Source organism: Berghia stephanieae, chromosome 8 (assembly GCF_034508935.2).
Source record: "Berghia stephanieae isolate SIO BIC M18660-M18661 chromosome 8, UCSD_Bste_1.3, whole genome shotgun sequence".
Lineage (NCBI taxonomy): Eukaryota > Metazoa > Mollusca > Gastropoda > Nudibranchia > Aeolidiidae > Berghia > Berghia stephanieae.
This window is the reverse complement of record NC_088367.1, coordinates 39154262-39156761: the sequence shown is the minus strand read 5'-3', so window position 1 is coordinate 39156761 and position 2500 is coordinate 39154262. Positions and strand designations below refer to the sequence as shown.

Below are 2500 nucleotides of genomic sequence, written 5' to 3'. Positions count from 1 at the left end.
CAGCTGTGTAAAATTCGTGGAGATGAACGAGAAAGGATACGATTCGCGATTATGGGTCAAGAATCATAGTAGTTATATGAACCATACCAACCAACCAACCACAATATTCTCAGCCAATAAAACCGCATCTAAAATTTTTGAAGGAAAACAAATAAAAGAGGAATGGGATTCCAATTCGAAAATACCCCTCACAGCAATTTTCTCTATTCTTCCTTTCGTTCTAATCGATACGGGTTACGATACTTCAATAGCAATGTCCAGGGCAACCGTGTTGGAAATCGTATCTACCCATCAACGAAGCAATATTCTTACTATGGTTGCGCTGATGTCTGGATGTGCGGGTATTTTATCGGCTGTAATTGGAATAATCGATTTCCCAGGAATTTTGGGATCGGCTTATGAAATCGACGGATTGGCTTTGAGTCTAGTTTCATTTTCGGTGTTTTATGGATCTCTTGGTTTAGTTTCATCGATTACTTCCCTAAAAATGATCTGGAGATTCTGCTGTAAAAATGAGGTTTATGACAACAATGACGATTCTCCGATGCCTGGAACAAGTATTGCAGTCTCTCGCAAAGTGTCTCAGCCGGAAAGTTATCAAAACAGTTTCGATGATTCCAAGATTTTTTTGTCTGAAGGCAGACAGTCCTCAAAGACGAGTAAACCGAAGAAGAGTTTATCGTCATTATCTTTTGAAAACACACCAACCGTTCATTTATTACCTGCTGTAGAAACACAATCTGCAGGTTATCGCACTTTTATCTCTTCTTTAGAATCATCTACAAATTCATCGAAAACTTTTCAGTATTCCCAAAGCGGCTTAGGAATTGCAGAAGCATCTGATAATATTGATCATAAGGAAGATGTCAATTTCTACAATGAAAATCGTAATTTCGGTTCTAATTCAAACGAGTTGCAAGCGTCAGAGAGCATTACACGTGCAGGACAATCTTTGCTGCTCTCTTTATCCAAGTCATACGAAAATATCCTTGGCCAAATTCATCTTGAGAAGTTAAAGGAAATGGAAGAAAATAGAGTCGAAAAGTCCAACAAACCAAAGACAAAATCTACGTTGTGCAACATGAGATTTTGTGTGTGTATATTAGCAATTTTTCTGAGTGTCAATTCGGTGAACACGATGACGGTGTACCAAAGCAATACTCTCACCCTAGAGGTGTTCAAAGGAATTCCTCTAGCATTGCCTGGAACTCCAGGGCGAAAGCGGTATGAGAGGGGAATCAGAATGAGCTCTTTTGGGACTCTGGCAGCCTTTATCACGTTCTTTATCTTCCTTATTGCAAGTCCCAAGATCATTGAAAGAGTTGGTAAATATTGTTTTGTTGTTGTTGATAATATCATGGTTATCACCACTGCCAATCACAACTACCATTACGGCAATCATAATTAGTGCTACTACTCCTACTACTATTACTTCTCCAACAACAACAACAACAACAACAACAATAACATCTACTCCTACTCCTACAACTAATATTTCTACTATTACAACACTATACTACTAACTACTAACACAACACAAATACTACTACTACTACTACTACTACTACTACTACTACTACTACTACAACTACTACTACTACTACTGCTACTACTACTACTACTACTACTACTACTACTACTACTACTACTACTACTACTACTACTACTACTACTACTACTACTACTACTACTACTACTACTACTACTACTACTAACACTACTTCTGCTACCACGAGAACAACATAACCACAACTCTCTCCACCGTCACCATCACAACCACCACCACCACTATCGCCATCACCATATCATCCTTATCATTATTTGCACCATTTTCTTCTTTTTCCACTTTTTATTCCTCTTCCTCTTGTTCTTGTTCTTCTTGTTCTTGTTTCTTCTTCTTTGTTCGTTCTCTTATTCTTCGTTCTTCTTGTCTTTCTTCTTCTTGTTCTTGTTGTTTTTGTTTGTCTTCTTCTCTTCTTCTTCTTCTTCTTCTTCTTCTTTCTTCTTTTCTTCTTCTTCTTCTCTCTTCTTCTTTTTTCTTCTTCTTCTTCTTCTTCTTCTTCTTCTTCTTCTTCTTCTTCTTCTTCTTCTTCTTCTTCTTCTTCTTCTTCTTCTTCTTCTTCTTCTTCTTCTTCTTCTTCTTCTTCTTCTTCTTCTTTCTTCTTCTTCTTCTTCTTCTTCTTCTTTCTTCTTCTTCTTCTTCTTCTTCTTCTTCTCTTCTTCTTTCTTCTTTCTTCTTCTTCTTCTTCTTCTTCTTCTTCTTCTTCTTCTTCTCTTTCCCTTCTTCTTCTTCTTCTTCTTCTTCTTCTTCTTCTTCTTCTTCTTCTTCTTCTTCTTCTTCTTCTTCTTCTTCTTCTTCTTCTTCTTCTTCTTTTTCTTCTTCTTTTTCTTTGTCTTCTCCTTCAACATTCACATATCAAACGGAGAGAAAGGAGCAGATGTAAAAAAAAAGTTTATTAATTCAACGACCTCGAGGTAATTGATAAGGTACCAACATTTT

General features: G+C 36.8%; 1 protein-coding gene across 1 annotated transcript in view; it reads left to right on the top strand.

Annotated features, from left to right (window-relative positions):
• Positions 1 to 2500, top strand: part of LOC144977851 (uncharacterized) — an 11054-nt gene that overhangs the window by 5501 nt on the left and 3053 nt on the right. The window contains exon 3 of the mRNA XM_078923258.1: positions 1 to 1325. This exon is cut by the window's left edge and continues 71 nt beyond it. Coding sequence (XP_078779384.1) covers positions 1 to 1325 — 1325 coding nt within the window. The remainder of the gene's footprint in view (positions 1326 to 2500) is intronic.